This window comes from Salarias fasciatus, chromosome 5, assembly GCF_902148845.1.
Source record: "Salarias fasciatus chromosome 5, fSalaFa1.1, whole genome shotgun sequence".
Lineage (NCBI taxonomy): Eukaryota > Metazoa > Chordata > Actinopteri > Blenniiformes > Blenniidae > Salarias > Salarias fasciatus.
In genome coordinates, this window is record NC_043749.1 from 21,849,184 (window position 1) to 21,869,763 (window position 20,580).

The 20,580-nt window shown below is 43.1% G+C and overlaps 3 protein-coding genes across 3 annotated transcripts in view; 1 reads left to right on the top strand and 2 right to left on the bottom strand.

The window, feature by feature from the left end:
- The first annotated feature begins 2,534 nt into the window (after window positions 1-2,534).
- Window positions 2,535-4,807, top strand: LOC115388143 (uncharacterized protein C1orf158 homolog). The gene is made up of 4 exons (XM_030091087.1): window positions 2,535-2,642; window positions 3,256-3,366; window positions 3,727-3,901; window positions 4,381-4,807. The coding sequence occupies exons 1-4, from the start codon at window positions 2,535-2,537 to the stop codon at window positions 4,668-4,670; spliced, it is 684 nt and encodes a 227-aa protein (XP_029946947.1). The 3' UTR covers window positions 4,671-4,807.
- A 1,059-nt stretch (window positions 4,808-5,866) lies between these two features.
- klhdc7a (kelch domain containing 7A) lies at window positions 5,867-8,972 on the bottom strand. Its single transcript, XM_030092004.1, has one exon. The coding sequence runs from the start codon at window positions 8,606-8,608 to the stop codon at window positions 6,362-6,364; it is 2,247 nt and encodes a 748-aa protein (XP_029947864.1). The 5' UTR covers window positions 8,609-8,972; the 3' UTR covers window positions 5,867-6,361.
- A 2,981-nt stretch (window positions 8,973-11,953) lies between these two features.
- Window positions 11,954-20,580, bottom strand: part of LOC115388145 (immunoglobulin superfamily member 21-like) — a 31,230-nt gene continuing 22,603 nt past the window's right edge. The window contains exons 5-6 of the mRNA XM_030091088.1: window positions 17,983-18,021; window positions 11,954-12,694 (exon numbers count right to left, since the gene is read on the bottom strand). Coding sequence (XP_029946948.1) covers window positions 12,618-12,694; window positions 17,983-18,021 — 116 coding nt within the window. The 3' untranslated portion in view covers window positions 11,954-12,617. The remainder of the gene's footprint in view (window positions 12,695-17,982; window positions 18,022-20,580) is intronic.

A 20,580-nucleotide genomic window follows, 5' to 3' on the forward strand; every position in this document is an offset into this window, starting at 1 on the left:
AGTGCACCAAGAGAAAACCCACACAGCCACAGGAAGAACATGCAAAATCCACACAGAACCTCCCGGTTCTGGCCTGGAAAGGAATTCATTTTTATCGCTAACCACTGAGACAAAGCTCTGCCACTTGCTCCGATTAAAGTTGAGTGTCTGCATGCAAAGCAGCCAAAACTGAACCCAAATCTGTGAATGCAGTGTCTGAGTTTAGAAAATTATATCATCAAAGATAGAGACTTCTGTATTCTGCCTGCGATCAATGGTTACAAGATCTAATATCTTCTGTCAACCGTGTGTGTCCACCTAATCCTGAACAGATTCTGTCGATGAAGTCTGTCGGCACACTGCCAAGGAATCTGACACCACTGCGATCTCCACATTTTTCCACTATTCACACCTCTATCCAATAACTCTATTGTCTAAAAAAATAGGTGCATTTCAATACATGTTTTTTCTGTCCTCTCTTTCACCTTTCTCAGGTATCGATTGGCTTCCAGAATGTAGGAACCCTGTCTTGTTGGATGAATGCGAATCAGTCGCTTCTCGCCCGTAGCTGAGACGGAGTTCGGCGTGGATTCTCAGAGGGGCAGTCGGAGGGCACAGCACTGAGGCTAACCTGGCAGCCGCACCGTGCAAAAGGCTGGCGGAGGAGCGAGAACGGACATCTGCCATCCCTTTGCCTCTCAGGTCCTCGTCCACCCAGTCCTGCAGATGGCAGATTTCAACCTGCCCTCGTACAGGCTAAATCATGCTGCGCCCATATTGTTTCCTGGCCGCGTGGCATTCTGCTTCCTGCAGGACCTCGACGGAGACACTTCCAGGTGCCAAGAAGTTCTGGAAGGGAACCATGTCTCCACTGAGCTCAGGCCAGGCTCAGGAGGAATGGCTTTTCCCTTTCTACTTTATCCCAAGTGGCTCACTTGAAGGTTTCTGTGAACATCCAGAAGTGTGTCGCTCAACCAAAGCTGATCTGAAGCCTGGACCGTCAGATAATGCAATCATTCCACCTTCATCTTCATCTGTGAGTGTGAACAATGAGCATGCTGAGCGATGATGGAATTCGTCAGAGGAAATGACTGTTGGTCTTGAAAAAAGAAATGAGTCACCTGTGTTGGTGAGATTTCCTGGCATGATGGAGTTTTTCTGATCAGAGCTGGCTGACCTCTCCATCTGCAGGGCAGGTTGACGTTGACATGGACTGTTTTGCGTTTCCATCTTGTTTTACATTTTAATAAACAATCTTTCCTCCAGGTTTCTTCATTAACTTTATGCATAAGGAAGCCAAAACTCAAAAAAAGAAGATCAAGTCTTATTCCAGAAATGAGGCGTAACCTGAACACACAAAGTCTGAGGCTTTCTTTACACAGCATGGAGCACGTTCATGGGCAAAAGTCTGGGGTTTTACAAGGTTTAACAGATCTCCCAAGTTAAACTTGGGAGTGAAAACCACACTGTAAAACACCTTGGCAGCATGTCTCTGCATGTTTTAGTTTTTTATTGGGAATAGTTAGTTCTTCATTCAACTCTCCACTGCACTGAGCGGTGGTTAGAGTCACAGACTGAACCACCCAGATACATGGTGATTCAACACAGTGTCGCTATTTACAGTTGGCATTAGTCAGATATTGCATGCTACAGGAAACTTGTCAGTTAAAACACTGCGGTTATTATAGATCCAGATATACAGGGAAGCGAGCGTCCTGCCCTCCTCTAGAAGGATCTGTCTGTAATTGCCAAGCATCATTTAGTCTCACCTAAATAGTTATTTTCTTGAATGTATTATAAAATATCTAATTGTCATGGGCTACTGGGTTCCATTGAAAATTTACGAACATGTGCTGATAAGCAGTTAAAAATAAAATGTTATTATTTCATATTGACTACATCTACATCGCATTTAGTTTTGAAAATATACATAATTATTCAATTCACCTGTATTTATAAAGCAAAAAACACAACACAGTCATTTCTATAGGCACTTTTACAGAGAAAGCCTGTAAAAGGAAAAACTCCCTTTTAAAAGGAAACAACCTTTGCAGAACCAGGGTCAGAGGTGGCGGCTTTCTGCTATTCCAGTTGGAGTAAATTAAGAACATTTTAACTTCAACTCAAACAATTTCATTAATATTTTTTTAAAAAAGTAAAGAAATGATAAAGCGGGAGGCAAAACATGCTTCCCTCTGAGCTGAGGTCAACACTAGTGAGTAATGCCAAAAAGCAACTGTCATTCCTCGACCTTAAGCAGGAGGAAGGAAGCAGATGAATTCCCTCCCCCATGATTTGTGCCATTGGCCTTCAGCCAAATATTTCTTTTTGGTAAAGATGTCAGACACCTCCTTTGAGCTTGAAGAGGACTCTGCCTGCCTCCTCGTTCGGTGTTTGCAGTATCCATAGCAGCAGCGCTCCGTTTCCCCCCCTGACTCTGCCGATACGGGGTCAGGTGAATGCTCCTCCATACTCCCTGTCTGACTGACTGACTCACCCAGTTCTAACGAGGTTTCAGATATCCCCGGCTAAGTTTGCCTGACAGCAGGTAAGGTATGAGGAAAGCTGTGACTCAGGACAAATGGGCCCAGACGGGATGGAGGATAGAGCAGAAGTATGCAAACAAAGTGCTGTTAGGAAACTGGGCTGAACAAAGACTCCAGGTAAGCAATTTTCAACTTTTTTTCCTCTTGTAAACCACCGTGTGACTCAAAAACAACACCAGAAGTGTGTTTGTATACAAATTTATATTCATATGCACATATATAGATATCAATAAGGAGACCAGCAACAAAATATAAGAAAAACTGCAGGTTAGGGCCTAATATGGAATACTGTCTGTATTCAAATGAGAGTTTCTGCCTTGAATATATAACTTCATTTGAACATGTGAACACAGACAATGAGTGTCTTTTCATGCTGCATCCAAACCCCGATGCCATAACAGTGGCAGGCTGCCAGAGGTTTTGTAGGACCTCAGTTGGTAGTCAAATCTATAGCAAAGTGATTAGGCGGCCTCCGTTCAGCTACATCAGCACAGCCTCCTGGTGGGAGAGGCTGGAGCCGGAGACTAATTGCATTGACGTGAGGTTCAGCCACAGGCTGCTGGTTCAGGATTTGAGAGGAGAAATGACTTGAGGAATACTGTACAACGGTGTGGATCGATGCTGAAGTGTGAGCTTTGCTGATCCCTGTGCCGGGCTCATTGCTCAAGTCCCTGTATAGCCCTCTTTCCTCACTCCTCTTCGCGATGTCTGTTTATTCCATCCGACACAGTTTACTCGGGAGCCAGAGATAGCCAACAGCACCAATCGTGTAGACTACCGGCCCCACTGGGACTTCAAGCCAGACGCCTCTGCGAGAAGATCTGCCCTGCTGAGAGCTGAGGTCAGCCTTTAACTGCTCATTCACGGCATTAATGCCAATTGAATGCCTGTCACAACCCTGCGAGTCAGGCTTCCTTATCTAGATTGTGGCCACTTCTGCATAATATTGATGGCAGGGATAAAGGCCTGTGATAAAACTCTCCGTGAAAGCAAGTTTCCTGTCAGACTCAGCATTCATGAGAAACGTGTAAAATCGCCAGATCTGCTGGGTATTTAAAGGCTAGTTAGAGCAATTTGCTGCTGTCACACAGTGCCCCTTTTGAAGACTATTGAAAAAGAATAGGTCACGCCCTCTATAACTTAATCGAGTGAAGCCCACTGTACGGCGGCGATGCCAACCCTTCTGTGTATTGTTACGCAGGGGCTTCCATCCAAGATGCTGTTTGCCCACTCTGGCCCACCGGCCTCACATTATTTGGTCACGCAGTATGAAGAAAGCTACGGGCACAGGAACACTGACGCTTTGCCCACTCTGCAGCCCTGGCATGCAGACAACTTGAGAGGGCAGCCTGAGAGGGTTGACCGGCCAATATCTGGTAAGAGCACAGTGCGAAATGCCAAATTCCCAATCCCAGCAAATATACATAAATTATACTTCAGAAATGGAACTTTGTATTAACCAATTATAACTGGAAGGGATACTGGCATCCATCATTTCATAATTGGTTATGTTTTCCACAGTTGTTTTTGTTCATTTTCACCATTTTCCCACATATATTTCTGAAGATGAGAGTGAATTTGATTGATAATGGGCATCTAAAACTCCGGCATCTAAAAACATTTTTACATTGCATCCAGTCCTGGATTCATTTAGAGGAATTGTCTAGTTCACAGCAATCAGCATAAATGTAGTAAACATACTGAAGTGCATTCAATTTTGCATGAACATCAGCAGTTGCACACATGAACAATTAAAAGGGCGGCGGCACTCAGATGTCTTTTATTGTTCCAGATCAGTCAGGAGTGTAATTGATGGCCGCACTAACACGGCTGTTAACTCTCTTCTTTTTCACAGCACCTCCAACCAGGTCTGGCCCTCTGCAGCCCACAAATCACCATTTCAAAAAGCAGCAGTCTCACCTCCAGCCTCTGACTGTGTACAGGTCAGCATACCAGAGGCACCCACTTAGTGCCTTCTGCCAGGCCCGCTCTGCCAGGGCTTCACGCGCGCTCTCCAGCCACCTCCATGCACCCAATCATAGCAACAAGGACCTGCATCTGAGACAGCGCTTGCTCTTACAAGTCCCAGATCATTGTCTGTTTCCTCCGTCGAAACACGCCTGGAGACAAAACTGTGACTCTTGAATTGCTTCACAGGCTGATTGTTAATTTAAAATTATTACAGCTCTGACTTATTTCTTTCCATTAGTTGGTAGAGTAACAACTTTGAACTGAACAGACCATTTGGGAAATCAAACGGAATTAAAGAAAATAAAGGAGGATTCTCATGTTGGTGTGAGGTTTACTGTGTGTGTGTGTGTGTGTGTGTGTGGTGACTGGTCTCAGTGTTTTGAGTATTTGTGAGAGTGTGAGTGCAAAGGGAAGATGAAGGGGCTATAAATTATGTTCACCCTTCAAAGAGGATAATTGCATGCAAATTCTTTTTTTTTTCTCTCTCTCTCTCTCCACTCTTCATATCTGAAAGTCAGAACAAGCTATTACACAACATAACGACTCCTCAGAATACGAGAAGAACAAATAAACGAACAACTGACCCAGGCTGTGTGGCGTAGCAGAAACCACATTTCATCCTGGGCAACATCTGAAGGGACATGTCCAACTCCCATCCCATTAGGTGTTTAATTACTGGGAATCAAAGTGTTTAATTAGGAAGAATCAAAGACATTTATGTTTGATGGTCATGAGTCTGCATCTGCCCCGCTTTTTCACCGCCTACCTGTTGCCTTTCAGTGCAGCTCTGCTCTAAGCCCTGTTAGCCACCCCTGTGTTCAGATGCTTGTGCATCACATGATGCCTCTGTGTTGTGGAAATTCGACTGCACAGCATGTTTTACCCGGAGCACTGGAGAGTGTGCCTGGTGCGCCACATGGTGGTGCTATAGCAGCATGTCATGCCCCGTGCCTTTCAAGTTCTCTTGCTCCACTGTCTGTACGGTGACAAACTGGTTGTAAATGAGAAAACGATTAGGGGTTTCATATTTTCATCTCTTTTTATACACATTTTCAATATAATTATAATTTCCAAAAATAAACTGCGAATGTTCTTGTGTACACTGTTAAGTCACTAAATGCAGAATGACAAACAATGATAAAATTGTCATGACACAGTAAGCACATTCATGAAACAATGATCACATAGTTCACTCAGTAGTTATTAGAAAATATAAAATACAAACATGTCCTTCTGACCACCAAAAACAAGTGAAAACGCATTGCAAGTCTGAGAGTTTCAAACGAAGTAGCAAATGTTTCAGAAGCTCAACTATTTGTACTGCATGACACACTCATTTGCATCCTGTCATATTTAAAGAGCAACTTCTGATAATTACATTGTATGCAAGCCACTGTGTAAGTTATATCTGTGCCCTACACAAAGGAGCACAGTGATGGATTGTCACTATATCGCCCAACCCTCTATGTGTTAGACCTGAACGAACTCATTTACTCCGGTACTTTTTATGAGTTACAGTAAAGAGGTTAAGCATCTGTGATGACATAAAACAAACATAATGCCAGGAAGGAGTGGCAAATCAAAGAATCAGACAATTTACATGGCAGCACATCCCGTGTAAATCTAAGTAAACAGTACTTTGACGACCATTAAGAGTCTCATATATTACATCTGCTGCCAGGGACAAGACATAAGAAAACAAATGAAAAAAAGCAATACATAGCGTGTTATCAATTCAAGAAATCTTTAAGACACATCAAATAAATGACAGCACAGTTTGCTTTGAGAAGGAAGGGTGGGTTAAGCACACCCATGTGGGTGTTCATTCAGTCCTAATATGAACTCAGTAGAAAACTGAATTTTTGCTACACACTTGTTTGCCGAAGCGTCTTATCAGGTAGTGACAGGACGAAGGGAAAAATGACACCTCTGGCTGCAGAAAGGACACTCAAATCCTCGTCTGTGAATGCCGGGGAGATCTCATCAGCCACGAACCTCATGGTGAACTGGCGGCTGACGCAGTATATTGTGCCGTCCATGGGGACACACTGGAAGGCAGGGCACCGCACAAACCGTCTGCAGCTGCACTCATACCACAGCTTTGCCACAGTGTGGTAGCGGTACACAGTGACCCCCAGCAGTGGGTTAACGTCAAACCTATACAGAAACCTCCCCACAGCCACCATGTCCGCGGTTCTGTCTTTGCCGCCTACGAGGAGACTTGACCTCCAGGTGTCAGTCTTCGGGTTGTAGCGCAGTAAGATATACCTGAGACTCCCCCCGGAAACAAAAAGCTCTCCGTTACACACCGAGACGTGGTGTGCCACAGCAAATGTGTCATTAGGCAGTGGAGCCACAAACGTCCATCTGTCCAGTCGAGGGTCATAGCGCTCCACTGAGGAGAGGCACTCCCCTCCAATGGCGTAGATGTAGCCCTCCAGTGCTGCCAGTTTGCAGCGGGGTCTGGCCTCATTCATAGGACTGATCTCTTTCCAAATGGATGTCAAAGGATTGTAGCAAAACACTCGCTTTGAGGGTGTCATTTCTCTGTCAGAGCCCTGGCAGCCTACTGCCACAAATAAGTAGTTATCCATTGTGCACATGGCACAGGCTTTAGAGATGACCTCCTGTGGGATCAGGCAGAGTGTATGCCAGGCATCTTTGTAGTCATCATAATAGTACACTGCACTGGACACCCTCTTCTGCTCTGCTGTTGCTGTCTGCCGCTCCGTGTTGCTCATCCAGTCTTGAGGGTCCATGTCGGCAACCATGACGAACCTCCTGCCCCTCATTCTCTGCTTTCGGATTTCCTCCCGCTCGCCAGCCATCAAGCGTCCGTAAAGGTTTGGATCCCTGAGCACCTGCAGGTAGTTGTCTGACATGACAGACAGCGCCGCTTGCTGTGCAGATGTGTGGCCTTGCCTCTTGGCCAGGCACAGTGTCTCTAAACAGTTACCCAGATCAAGTTTACTCTTCAAGACTTCCAAATCTGTGCTATTGAGCATGTGTGCCGGCAGATGTAAAAACGGAGCCCCTGCAACAGTGTCTAGATCAACTCCATCTTTCACATTTGGGCCTTTGCTCTCTGGGGAGGGACCGATCACAGGGCGAACACAGTCATTGCCAGATGAAACCACAGAGTGAGTCATTGGATTTAAGGCTCTTGAAGTCAAAAAGGGAATGGAAAGCTCAGACTCCTCTGCTGCAGACAGATAACTCTCCTTGCGTAGGAGTACGGGCCTTGCAGGGGGCCTCAGGTCGGGACTTCTTTGTGAGGAGGCCTCCTCAGGAGTGCTTTGTGGGAAAACCAGATCACGCATAATGATGGGGCTTAAAGACGAAGGCGACTCAGGGAGAGCGTTACTCCGGCTTCCAAACTCTACTGGCTGGGACTCAGGGTTTCTCTCAAACTGACCGAGCGTAGAGTTGGAGTCCGTAACAGACTGAGAAGAAGACTCAACGTAGTAGTCATATATCTTTCCGCGCACAATCTGATCTCCTGTTCCTTCCAGCACTACATTGGCATCCTCCACTTTGATCTCTGCCTTGGAAAGGAAGCTGGAGTAGGCCCCCAGGCGCTCCAAGTCCTGCCTTAACTCCCTGCCCACACCCACACTGCCCTCCAGCTTCTGCAAAAAGCAAGGGGAGCGGCGCCCCGTTGTACTGGCCAACCCACTCTCTGTTGGATGAGGAAAGTTCAAAGTAGATCCCAATGAAATATTACTGGTGGCAGGATGCACCTGACTCTGGTCAGAGAGCGTCTCCTCATCCTTCCTGGCAGTTGGGTCATGATGTGATATTCCAGCAGTGCCGCTCTTTTTCTCCTTCCCCGATGTTTCCTCGATGGCGTGAGACGTCAGGTCCCCGGATTGCTCACCCTCATCGCTCCTGCCCTGCTGCGGCGAGCTCCGCCGTAGTGTCGTCTTGCAGTTTTGGCAGGTTGCATTTTCAGGCTCTTTGTCATCCTTGACAGGGAGACGAACTTTCCTCACATTCCTGGAGTTGTAAAATTTGAAGGCCAGAGTGCCCAGCAACACGACAGCAACAGACACGCTGAGCTTCAGCAGCAGCTGCATGTCGAACTGGACTCCCACGAGCTCTGCAGTGGGCATGGTGATGGCGGCCACGGCTGCTTGACTGATCCCGCTGAATGGCGTTTTCACTGCTCCTCAGGTGACAGCCACTGTCTAGTTTTCATTGTAAAAGAGCCGCTGTGATCTGATGACTGTGCCTCTTGGCCCGAAGGATCGAGTGTAAGGTAATAGCTCTCCAGTTACTATTTGCATCCCTGCCTTCGTAGAGGCGGAGCACTTCTCGAGCACCACCTGTGGCAAGTCGGATGCTGTTTCAATGACTATACACATCATATGTAAATATCCCAAAGATCAATATTTGGCTATTCAGTTTGTTCAGTCACCCTCCCTTGTCCCATGACTATCCAACATCTGTGAACCATGTTTGATAAGTTCTTGAATAAACCATCATCATTTGGTCATACTGAGGAATTATGTGTTGGTTTTTAGATAAACTGGGCTGATTCAGACCGCAATTAGTTTAAAAGCTGCTGAAAATAACAACACCCCTCCAATTACAACATGTCAAAAGTTCCAGGAGCTGCGCAGAATTTCAAAAAAAAGAGAGAGAGAAAAAAAAGGGTGGGGAGTCGTGATAGGTGACATTCATCAAATGCTTAATAACCAGGATACATCTGTTTGCACAGCCATGCCGCGGATCAAAGGTCCTTCTCTGTGCCAGCACAGATGCTTAAATTGCACTCTCCAAAGTGAGGCTGAAGATTGTGATCAGACAGTTGAATGGCAGTGGCATGGCGCCATAAACACACAGACCCATACAAATCATCCCCTGAAGAATGAAAACACATGCACAAGGAGGATTCCCGACAGAGAAACTTGACAATGCTAATCATTTCATACACTACGCTCAGACCCAGACATGCATTTTTGTCACTCGGGAGCCGTGCCACTCAGTTGATGCCGCCAGGCTGTCATTTGTATTGCTGATAATAACCTAGAGCGAGGCTGCGGTCAACAACAAAACAGTGTTTATTTTAACAACGCTTTGCGGAGCATTATAGAGACGCATCACATGGGGACGTATACAGAGGGTGTGTCACGTGTCCACGCTGACATGGGCGCCGTTTGGTCATCTGATAGTCAGGCCTGCAGACAACAAACAAGAAGCCGGATTCTGAAAGCATGGCTGGTTCCTGAATAATTCACAATGGACTATAGAGGCAGCTTATTATCCTCCCCATTGCTCCCAGCTTCAAAAACTATTCCAAACACTGCTGAGAAAAAAACACAACAGTCAACAGTGCTCATTGTTGTGTGGAGGCACTTTCACCTCCACATGCTTTCGCTAACCAGGGTGGGTCTGCAACAAGTGACTGCACAAAAAAAAAAAAAAAAAAAAGAAGGTATAAAAGACTACTTTTAAAAAAGAGACATTCTCAAAACAGACAAGAGAAGCATGTTGGGCCAAGAAGTTTTCGAGTCCAATAATAGCAATACCATGCTGTTGATTTGTCAGAGAAATTACAAAGTTAATATTAGCAGATATCATCCATCAATTTCACAGTTAAACCAAAATGAGGACACCAACTGAACAAAGCTGACTGAATAGGTATTTGTTTTTGGTAACTGTATTTGTATTTTAATAATTCATCAATAATTCAGTATTTCACATTATTTTCATTGGATTGCTTTGTTCTTCGACATTTGGCCTTCAGTTTGCTGGAGCTCTCATCAAACACTGGATTTACCCGTTCCTTCAACCATAAAGTAGTTTTAATAAAAAAAAGTTCTCACCCTGAAATGTCATGGTGATTTACATTTTGTTGCTATGCGGAAGAGTTTTTTTCCCCAATCAATCAAGTTTAATCCTAAATGTGTGATTACTGTAAAATGATTAAGTCATATAAAGACAGTCTGCTCATTGTAATTGATTTAGAAATAAACCCATTTTCTTTTCTTGATTGTGAATGATAAATGCATAAAAGCACAGAGCATTCATTTGAATAAAAATGCAGCGACAGCTGAGGTATGATACTATCCAGTGGGTGGATGGGAATGTGTGCCCTCTGCTTCTTTCACTGAGGGAGGAAAAAAATTAATTCAAAGTGCATATGACTGTCTGTTAATAATGTTTGTGCTATGCAGTTCCCATCTCCAGAATGAAAGAATATGGATTGTACCTTGGCAAGGTGAGCTGATATCCCAAACGGATAGGTCTATCCTTTCTATTCAACTAAGCTTTAGAAATCTCTCCTCTTACCTCCCACCTGGTTTAAACCTTAATCCCTTAATACATGTTGTGTCCTTAGAATAGCTTAAATTGCAATTCTTGTGAAGTCCAAAAAAATGCAGGATTACTCTGCATTAAGCTGCGCTTCTCTGAAAGTAAAAACCGTGAAGGGTTAATGGCAATGTCACACTCTCCTTCAAAAGCCAGGTCGGGATCAATACAATCGCAAAATATGTGGAGCGAAGTAATTTTTGGGAGTCCCGAGTTGAGAATGAATAAAATGTTTCTCAGCATAGCCGGACTGTCTTAGGATTCTCTGATATGGTTGGATTATTATCAAATCAAACCGTAAAAAAAAAACAAAAAAACAACCAAAAACCTGCCATTGCTTCAACTGAAAAGTGTATACAGACTTCATGTCCGCGATATGAAAGAGAAGAAAGATGCAAATCTAAAAACTGAACATGTACAACACTGACGAATACTGTCTTTAATTAAAGTCAAGGCTTTTGAGTTTTATCATCTCTCCATTTTAATACAGGTGAAATGAAACAAATGCAACAACCCTGTTTACACAAGCTGCCTCAGGTGAGCTCCTCCCCGGAATGGCGGCTAAAATGATCCTACTAGTACTGTAAATGTCTGGGTTACGTTTTTTTTTTTTGTACACAATGTAGGTCACTTAAGATAGTATGTCACAAGTAAATAACTGGATTACAGGCCAGTGACAATGAGTTGCAGTGCTGTCAATTGCAACACACCAAACGCAGAAAGAATCTTCAAACGTCACATGCACCACAACCCCAAAACAGCAGACATATGTTAGATTGTTTTTTTCTTTTTTTTTTAAATCTCCATCCGTGGAGATCTACCATATAGATATAAAAGGCCCAAATGAAAAAAAACAGAAGGCTGTAAAAGTTTCCATCTTTTCAGCCAGGAATTATCTGTGAAAACATTGTTGAATGAAGTACAAACAAAGGTGGAGAAGTGTAAACTCCCAACTATTGCAGCAACCAACCCTCACCATATCCCATATAACCTCTTTAATTATTTTCATTATTTACACTGATGTACACAAAATACACTCAAAAATGAGATTTTTTTTCTTTTTCTTTTTTTTAGTTAATGCATTTAAATCTTCTGGTACATTCCAAGCCATCAGGAAAAAAAAAAAAAAAAAAAGGAAAAAGAAACTTGTAATATTAATAAAAATAAAAAAAACAGACGGTTGTCTCGGAGCCACGTCTGTATTTGTTCTCCAGTGGTTTATCAGCTTGTAGCTAATCGGGTGCATCCCAGGACATGTAGCAGATGGGTGGAGGGGGTGCGGTTGGTCGAGCGTCACAGTCAAAGCCAGTTCACTTTTTCACATTTCAGTCAACACCAACGACATTTTGACTCATCAAAATAAGATCCAAATGCTTTTCTCTTTTCCATTTTAAATCAACTGATTTTTATTGATCAACAGGCAGACGTGGGACAAGAAACAAAAAAAAAAAAAAAAAAAAAAAAAAGGTGTAACTGGGCAGGGCTATATAGGAGGTGGTTACCGTCATGTTCATCACGTTGTTCTTCTTTTGATATCGTTATCGGTTATTATTTTGTTACAAAAACAGTGAGGCGCCATCGTGAGGTGGCACTGTTTCCTGATCAACTGACGTATGGAGGGTCTGATGACTGGAGAAGGCTTGTACTCGTGTGTGTGTGTGTGTGTGTGTTTCTGTTTGTACATTTATGCAAATGCTATTTGAGAAGGGCAAGTGTGTGCTGTGTGTGTGTGTGTGTGTGTGTGTGTGCGTGTATCTGTGTGTGTGTGTGCATATGTGTGAGCGCAAGTGTCTTGGATGAGAGGTTTCACGTCAGTTCCACTGTCACTGTGAGGACAAGTGCCATCCACGTCAGTCCGAGCACGTCCATGCGAGGGGCTTCATCTAGAAACACCAAGCAAAAAAAAAAAAAAAAAATCCATCACGAAAACTGCCAACTTCCTGTTCTTTAAGGAAAAAAAAAGTCATTACAGCACATCATATCACTGAAACAGTGCTGTGGTAGATTAATCCCAGTCTTTATGTCTTATAATGCCTCTCATACGCAACGCAACAGACGCTCTGTGAAACAACCTGGTATTATTTTAGCAGGGATTCTAAGAAAATTACAGAGTATTTGTACAGTGTTCAACGAAACTAAAAGCTTAAATGTTACAAAATGTTCTCAAAGCTTTTTTGTCGAGTGATTTGTGACGCACTCTAAATCAGATTTAGTACTTTATGGTCTAATTCAAATATAATAAACAGTAAAATAACCGTGCATAAGAGAAGAGAACCGGAGTTGCCCTTGACAGCTATGAAAACTCTTAACAATGTCAGGTCCAATTTCATGCATTACGTAGCACTCATTACACAGAGGCTTGATCGCTAAATGATTTTACATGCAGTAATTAGAATAGATGTACCTTTATGCATGACTGTGCTATATTCTCACACTAAGGTAAATTGTTTACTTCTGGTGGAGGAGTTTTTCTTCACAGGCAAACAATTAGACAACCCTCTGTGTCCGAGTCAGACGTTACGTCATTAGAAGAGCAGTTTCAATAAAAAGAATAAAACCAAGAGCTATGGATTCATGTTTCTGTGATAATGAACTATAATTAAAAAAGAGAAAATGCACTCCAATTGAGCAAAATTAGTAAATCAATGAGGAAGCCCATCATTTTCAGGTGTAGAGAGTTTTTTTTTTTCTTTTTTAAGTAACAAATTAAATGATTAAAACCCAGCATGATGCTGATGATTTGATGCCCCTCCTCATTTGTGAGGCTTCTAAATTAAGGCTGAATGGAATAAAGTGCTCAGGGACTCAGTGACAATTTGCTAGATCACGAAAGCTGATAATTTTCTCAAACTGTGCAGCAAACAGCAAAGATAAATGAGCAAGAAGAAAAACATGGCGTAGAACAAGACAACAAAGAAGCAGGAAAAGGAGGAGACATAAAACATGAAGACGACATAAAACAACAAGATGAAGAGGCAGAAAAAGAAGATAAAAAACAAAAGCAGACAAATAGAAGTGGGAGAAAAAGAGGGCATTTTCGGGACCTGATAAAGCCGATCTTAACTTTGAGCCGTCTATTAATTTCATCCATTAATTCATAAATCAAAGTCTGCCAAAGCTTTTTTATTTCCTGGAAGATCCTCCAGTCGCCATCGTAATCCCCGGATTTGAATCCAGTCATTATTTAAGGAAAACAAGGCAGCATGAGCAACACAAATGTTAAGGGAGTTTTTTTGCATTTGAGACGGAGACAAAACTCCAGCAGGAGCCTCATAGAAACTACTGGGAGCATCTGTGAAGGTCAAAGGTCGAAATATGGTTTTAATTTGTGACTTGAGCTGCTGAATAGTGTCCAGAATAGGAAATATGAGACTGCTGTAGACGACTTTATTAATATTTGAACTTATTTTCACAAACATCACTTGCAGATGAGATTTTCCAGATTTGGAGGGGTGGAATAGTTTTGACCGTAGATGTAAAGTGACTTGACGAGGCTCTCGTTGTCTGTATGAAGGAAACGCAACCGTTTGTGGATACACTTCTTCTACTAACAGGATTTGTGCGCTTTGAAGTGCATCCATAAGGATATACGGTAGTACGGCTGCATCGACTTTGGAAAAAAGCCTCCCATGCGACTTTTGTTGCAGTTTAGTCAAACACAAAGATGTTTTTTAAAAATCCTTGACGGCATGTGGAGTAAACCGTCCCCTTAATTATTCATCCACTCATTTACTTATTGTACACGTCATTTCAAAGCTGTCAGCAGGCTGCCGGATTTCAGAAGGGAGCTCAGTAAATACAGCGGCGTTGTGCTGTTATTGTTTTGCGCTCCCCTGTGGACGTCTCCCCGAGAGGACGGCGGGACTGAAGCCGCTCAGGGAGAACAAGTTATCACTGACTGTGGGCGCGTCTGCGCTGACACAACCAGTAGTTTGCTCTGGCCTACGCCTAGACTGCGGCTGATCACGTTATCAGCACAGGGCGTGGCTCCACGGGGGAATCGTAATTTTGATCTGGTTGAACCTGTTTCAACACGGACCCTCTGTGCGCTGACGGACGTTAAATGCATCACTATGAGCTGGAAGGCAGACAGTTGGATCATATGTTTGGCATGATTGTTTAAATTAATCGGGCTTTCATGATGACTTTTTAATGAATGTAAATCCCAGGGAAACCATCGAATCCGATAGCTCATATACATTGCGTTCCACTCTGTTCTCGCAGGTCACACAACATTAGACAATAACAACTGGATCTTCTCAATAAGTATTTCATCTCGTTTGGTAATGGGCTCAGCCAACCATAAGATCATCATCTGATGTCCCTTTCCAGTCGACAATCATAGATGCAAGTCGCCAAGCCATCTGCTTGCCTTCAGTTTTTGGCTCAGACCTCAGTGAATTTGTGCCAACCTGATTTTTTTTTTTGTCCCCAACAACTGAGACTGATTTCTGTGGGAGCATGTTGTTTTTTTTTTTTCTAAATAAAGGATGACTTTACCTCAGATGTACTAGATCTAAATGTCAGCTGAAAACAAAATTCTGCTGTTTTAATGTCCTCATTTTTGCATATGAATACCTTGACTCCTGTAAGTGTTCGAGTCAAGTTAACCGACTTTACAAGCCGACACGCCATTTCTAAAAGCGGCCGTGACACATCTGTTTCTGTGTCTTCCAGTCTGGCTCCTGTTGACCTCTATTCCAAAAGAGGATTTACATTTGAATTTTGCATGACACCGTGGTAGAAGACAGATGTAATATGTCAGTGCAGAAATGCAGATTACTTGAATTCAGCCTCTGGCTGATGCTTCTTTTTTTTTTTTCTTTTCTGTCTGTAAATGCAATGTCCGTGAGCCGAGACTTTATTAGCTGCAATGAATTTTTCTTTATGGTTACACATCTCAGTGTCGGAGACAAGAGGCTGCATTGCCCACAATAAGGTGACACCCCCCAAACTTTGACGGCCGTGCCAGCCTCCAGCCTGACAGGTACAGCATTATGTGGCAGAAAACATGTCACATTTTCGTCCTCAGTTTTCACTCATCTGTTAAATTCAGTTCATTGCCGTACAGCGCCGCTGTGACGAGCCGTGTGGGGGACTGGAACTGTGACAGAGATGAATGAATGTAAGTCCCCCCTTTGGGAAGTGCGTGTCTCTTGTCTGCTGTGGTGTGGATGACTGACAGAGATGGTCCTTCCTGCTCGCTCGACACCAAGAATCCAGTATTCTGGGGCTTTAGGACGGAGCACGTGCGGGCTGACCTCTCGGGGCTGCGCCGTACACTAATTTGACTTGCAGGCAGGGCTCGTCTGCACGTCCGCGCCGACCTCATTCTGTCCTTGCTGTGACACACCTGCTCCTATGCTTACCATAGCATTTGCATTCTCTGATTTGCATCCCCGAGATATGACTAGCAGGCAAGGAGGAAAAACAAATGGCAAAAAAAAACAAAGGAACAGTGGAAAAGGAGATGGCGGCAGAGGAAATGAGATAAATGAGGCGGCGGTTCTGAGGCAAGCGGCCAGGAAGGAAGTCCGGCCCACGTCAGACGACAGAGCCGTTCATATTTCAACATGTGCCTGTAAGAAACCGCAGCTTTGAGCTAAAACTGAAATGATTCTCGCTGCTTGTTTGCTGTGATAAAGACGTTAGAAATTTACCATTAATATAGTTTCACGCTGTTAGCGGCATCATATGGCAAACATTATTATGGGAGAGACAAATTGCTGCCTTCAATTGTAAACTTGAAATAAAATGTTGTCTCCATACTCTCAATATGTCACAAAACAATAGTGAAGATAGTCGTGACAAATAATGCCACTAGTGACACAAATTATCCAGACAACCTCCCATAATTCATTACAGCTTTTTCTTCTTTTTTTTTTTACTTGAAATGAAATGAATGTTGTTTATATGTAAATCAATGCACACACGCTTCAAATAAGAAAACATTTTCCTGTATTCGGGATTATGAAATTTGCATATGTTTAAATAGAAAACAAGTAGCACAATAATAGTGTGCATTATTTGTGTCTTCATAGTGAAATATGATGTAAATAGTAAATGATACTACTTTTATAAACATAATTTAGCAATGTACTCAAATAAGGATGTAGGGATCAAAATATCAGTACTACACAAGTATAGAACACTTATTATCTTTAATATTTTTACTTTTCTTTCACAATCATTCAAAATAACTTGTGTTCAGTAATATTGCGACTAATTCTGAATGATTTCTTTTGTCTTTTTTCTGTGGGGTCAGCTTTAGATTTCATTTTGAACCTCTGAAAAGCCTTTCAAAACTCCAAATTCAGACTACTTAGTTAAAACTGGAAGCCGTTTCTTTTTTTAATTGCAGCATAATCTACACACTGTGTGAGACCTCACGGAGAGAGAATCTGCCTTGAAATCAGGGATTGAGAGTTCTGCTGAAAAAAAAAAAAAAGAGTAGAAAAACATGAATATGATGAAAGAGAAAAACAGCACAAGTGAGGAAGAAGGAAGACGATATAGAGCAAATACAAAAAGATGAAGGAGCACAGGCTGCTGGCGCCGGGAAAGAGACAGAAAGTGAGCACAAAAGTCGAAAAGTGGAAAGACAGAGAGGGAGATGTGAGTGGAAGGAGATGGAGAGAGGCAGCTAAAGGGAGAGATAGAAAGGTTGTTGTCACATCCCCGCGGCTTCTTGCGACAATCCCTCATCTTTACATATGATAATCTCAGAAGCCGCAAATGAGCCACCACTGCACATATGAAACACCAATAATCTTGCAGTCAAGCAAAAGTGACAGGCTCGGTTAGTCAATGGCAGGAGGCTGCAGCTCGCTGCGGCTGAGCATCGGCGAAGATTAATCCTGAGCGATTCATTCTCATGCAGTCTATGTGGGGCGAAGCATTCAGGAGCGAATCAAAAACCCCTCCACCTGTCAATACTAGCAAATGTTGAAACCACTGTCTCCTGAAGAATTTGCCTCTTTGATGAGCAGCAGATTCCTGCACACAAGACTCCGACTAAAAAAGAGCGCCCTGTCGGATTTTATTCTCATATGATAGCGAGAGTTTCTGGAAATACGGTATGATGACGATGAACTGATAGGGGAGGATTTGTGAAATGTGTTGCATTGAAAGCGAACTCAAAGCCTGTCGGCTCCACAGCTGAAATACTTACTGTTCTGATTCTGTGTGTTTTTCATCATGCTTGGATTTTCTGTTGAAGAGACAGACAGACACAGAGTGATTAAATAGAAGCAGGACGAATTGCTTGAGAATTACACACATAAGAAGGATAAAATAGTCATCTCTGGCACAGTTTGTGGCTTTCTAATGAAGCTGAACTCCAAAGTTCTTGAAGTACATGTTAAATGGCACGTCGCTTATGAAAAAGACTCGGGTTGTTAATGGATCTGGGAGCACAGAACGCTGCAACCGGAACACTCTCAGCAGCAGCGAAACAGGAGAAATACAGCTGCGGTCAGTCTGAGTAGAAAACTTGAGGAATCTGGTTCTTCCTTTAATAAGAAGCACTGACATCCAACCCTCACAATACATTCTGACATCGTTTTTTTTCCCAAAAACTCTCACAGGGATAGAGTAATTGCGAAAGAGGAAGGAAGACAGGCTGGAGAATATTACGAACACCTCTTAAAAATCCACTTTGTGAGCTATTTTTGGCTTCAGGACTGTATATGAGCAGGTAGAAGCTACATATACAGCACAGTGTGAAACTTTGCCGGTTTGGATGCAGCCACATTAACACAGCAGCTCCTGAGAGGCCCAGAGAAATTAGTGTGTGCACTCTCCATATGCACGCTTGTGTTTGCCTGCCCTTGCAAATTTGCATAAGCATACATATCTGTGTGTCTCTGCATGTGTTTGCAGTTTGGGAGACTGCCTGTGTGTGTGTGTGTGTGTGTGTGTGTGCTTGTCACTGCCCGCTCCCTCAATTCTGCTGAGTCACTCCGCCGTAATCTCCGAGGTTATTATCACTGAGGGTGGCTAAAGATGTACATCATCAAACCCCGAACGCTGCTTTTCATCGGTGGAGAGTCTCCACACCAAGCCGCTTTAATACTCTATTATTTCTGATTATGTATATTGAACACTTGGCCTCGTGAGTCCACAAATACTTCTATCTCTTTACACCCGGCGGAGAGAGAGAAGCGTCTCATCTGAAGGCCACAAGAAGATGGTGCCAAGGTCACTTAATCACCATTTACTTCCCCTAAGCGTGAGTGGAGGCAATCTACACGGAGCAGGTAGACAGATGGGCCATACCAGGCGCATCGCCGATGACACCTGAGGATGCATCAGGGTGTTAAATAGACATTAGTGCACTTCCAAGCAAAATGTCTCCCAAGGTAAAGCCTCCCTAAAGTGGCACTTTCCCCTTAAAGTGTGTTCTTATTAGGCCCGCCCAGTAATTTGTACATTTGTGACATACTTTAAACCCCGTTCAAAGGAGCATTTCAGCCAGATGGAAGTATAACAAAAAAGACAAATGCAATGTTCATTGTTTGAGGCGTCAACCTGAGAGACGTTAGGATTACACTCCAGGCCTGAGGCGCATGTATGGAACGTACCTTCCACACGTTTCTGTGAATTTTTCACGCAATTGTTTCACGTGTAGTGATGAAAACTCTCTTCACACAAGGAATGTTTGACGCTGATGCTTTTATCTCTCCATATTTTATAGGCTTTCAAACATACGTCTCAAATTGTTCTGGCACGGCTCTATTTAAACATTACAAAGCCATTACCGAGCGGGCCGCTCGCACGCTCGCATGATATTTTGCATACGGTGTGCCGGAGTGATTGATCGCTCCGCTGAGAGACAATCATGAGAAACGAGGGCATGGAGAGAGAGAAGAGCTCACTTCTCCTACAGTCTGCATCCAGGATGGGTTAGATTTTGCAGGTAGACCCTTGAGGAACACTGTGCGAGCTTCTCTCTGGTCAGTACCTCAATAAAATGGGAACTAGTCTTAATGTTTGAAATATTCATCATATTCATATAAGAGCTTTTCTAAACCGGTGATACTCGACCCAAATTAAATTTGAGTTGACTGTGAAAAAAAATTTGTGGAAAAATGAGGCAACATTTAAAGATTGATTAAACAAATCACAAGAAGAACAGTGCAAAATGTGACAATATTTTAACTTAAGTTCAGATCCAGCAAAAGGTATTGGATTAAAACTCTGCCTGATGAAGCCGAGATTCGCTCTTCCCGGGTCTTGCAAGTGTGTCCAGAGTAAACAGAGCCAGAGGAGCAGGACACACAGCTATAATAGAGCCTGGAAGCAAACCGGCTCCCACCTCAACACCTGTAAATAAATTACCCTCAGCTCCTGATGAACACGTTACTGTGGCCTCGTCTGCCTGCTTTCCTACTGCCAACTATAATAAAGAGCGTTTTGATGCCAAAGCTCTGATGTTTTTTTTTTTTATTGAAGTTGTTTTTGGTGTTTGACTGTATTAAGACATGCCATTAATGAAACAGTCACCAAATCCCTTGCTAGAGAATAGTTATTCTCACTTAGTGCTGCTTTAAAAAGGAACGTGTTGTTGAGCCAATTAGGGATACAATCTCTTATTAATCACACACTTAGCTGCATTAATGATTCATACCTAAAGGCAGTCATATAAATCTCAGAAGTCCTTTCTAAAGACACTGTAGAAAAATTCAATGACTTTTGTAGAATATTCACAGATACTCAAACGTGTAACTATATGAGTGTTCCAGAAAACACTGGAGAAACGCAGAGCTGT

Bases quoted from the DNA above. Each gene is read 5' to 3' on its own strand.
- LOC115388143 (XM_030091087.1), top strand. From the start codon at position 2,535: ATGAGGAAAGCTGTGACTCAGGACAAATGGGCCCAGACGGGATGGAGG. The intron at 2,643-3,255 runs GTAAGCAATTTT...CATCCGACACAG, and splicing joins GGGCTGAACAAAGACTCCAG to TTTACTCGGGAGCCAGAGAT. The intron at 3,367-3,726 runs GTCAGCCTTTAA...ATTGTTACGCAG, and splicing joins CTGCCCTGCTGAGAGCTGAG to GGGCTTCCATCCAAGATGCT.
- klhdc7a (XM_030092004.1), bottom strand. From the start codon at position 8,608: ATGCCCACTGCAGAGCTCGTGGGAGTCCAGTTCGACATGCAGCTGCTG.